The sequence below is a fragment of the Etheostoma spectabile genome, chromosome 15 (assembly GCF_008692095.1).
Source record: "Etheostoma spectabile isolate EspeVRDwgs_2016 chromosome 15, UIUC_Espe_1.0, whole genome shotgun sequence".
In the NCBI taxonomy this organism is placed as follows: Eukaryota; Metazoa; Chordata; class Actinopteri; order Perciformes; family Percidae; genus Etheostoma; species Etheostoma spectabile.
In genome coordinates, this window is record NC_045747.1 from 15,595,621 (window position 1) to 15,596,886 (window position 1,266).

A 1,266-nucleotide genomic window follows, 5' to 3' on the forward strand; every position below is an offset into this window, starting at 1 on the left:
ATTACTTTTCCACTTGGGCACAGCAGTCAACCACAATGAGTTAGCTCCGACAGAGAAGCAATGCAGGTATCAAAAGTGAATTTTAATGTTCTCAAAGTGCTGAATCATCAATGCTCATCTAATGAAACTCCATATCCTGCTGCTCTCTGACTCTCACCAGTTATCAGTGGGGGAAACTGCTGACCTTAGCTGCTCGCTACTTATCTTCCCCTGTGTGCATGTTTGTTGCGTAGATTCTGTCTGCATTTATTCTACGGTAAACTGCAGCGTGAATTACCGGTATGCACATGCACGGGTTGGTACCGGGTCAGCAGTCATGTGTGTTTTGTGATTGGCAGGTGGCAGAGGAGCTGCAGAGCGGACCAATGAGCACTGAGGAGAAGGAGCTGCTGCACCTGCTGACGTCACCACATCTTAAGGTATACTTAAGGTATCTTTCCTGTCAGACATTTTATCCCTCTGCCCCCCCCCCCATTGTCAGCCCTGTATTTTCAGCACTTCTTTTTTCTGTCTCATCAGGCCGTTCTCTCGGTGCATGACACCGTGGCACAGAAGAACTTTGATCCTGTGCTGCCGCCACTGCCAGATGACTTTGAGGATGAGCTGGAGGAAGAGTCGGTGAAAATTGTCAGGCTGGTGAAGAATAAGGAGCCTCTGGTGAGTTGTGAAGGAGAAAAGTGGAGAACATTAATAGTCAGCAACATAACTGGATGAAAGAGGAAGAGACTGAGACCTTTTTGATCTTTTTTTCCCTATTAATAATCTTATATCATCTGTCTGTATTCCAGGGAGCCACCATAAGGCGGGATGAAGCCACCGGGGTGGTGATGGTGGCTCGGATCATGAGAGGAGGTGCAGCCGACCGAAGTGGTAAAATGTGCTGCTGCTTCTTTGGTCTACTTTCTCTGGGCGTCTGAATGCTGTGTCACACTACTAGACTACATGCAGTACATGCAGTTCCCAACCTGGGGGGGTTGGAACACAGACAAGAGCTAGTGAAATTGATGTAAAAGGTTACATGGTGTTTATCAGGGTAGAACAATTTTTAAATCCTTTTTTCCTTGTAAAATAATATCATTTTACTTTGCTAGGGCTTTAAAGATAGGAAATGGTGAACTGCTCACATTCAAGGCTGTAGCCATCCATTTTAGAAATTAAGTAATTTCCCCCTCCGTGTGTGTGTGTGTGTGTGTGTGTGTGTCTGTCTATCTATCTATCTATCTGTATGTATACTGTGTGTGTGTGTGTGTATATATGTGTGTGTGT

The 1,266-nt window shown here is 45.3% G+C and overlaps 1 protein-coding gene across 5 annotated transcripts in view; it reads left to right on the forward strand.

Moving 5' to 3' along the window:
- mpp3a (MAGUK p55 scaffold protein 3a) overlaps window positions 1-1,266 on the forward strand; it is a 29,960-nt gene that overhangs the window by 16,074 nt on the left and 12,620 nt on the right. For all 5 annotated transcript variants that reach the window (XM_032537365.1, XM_032537364.1, XM_032537366.1 and 2 more), the window contains 3 exons: window positions 339-419; window positions 520-657; window positions 789-870. In XM_032537365.1, coding sequence (XP_032393256.1) covers window positions 339-419; window positions 520-657; window positions 789-870 — 301 coding nt within the window. The remainder of the gene's footprint in view (window positions 1-338; window positions 420-519; window positions 658-788; window positions 871-1,266) is intronic.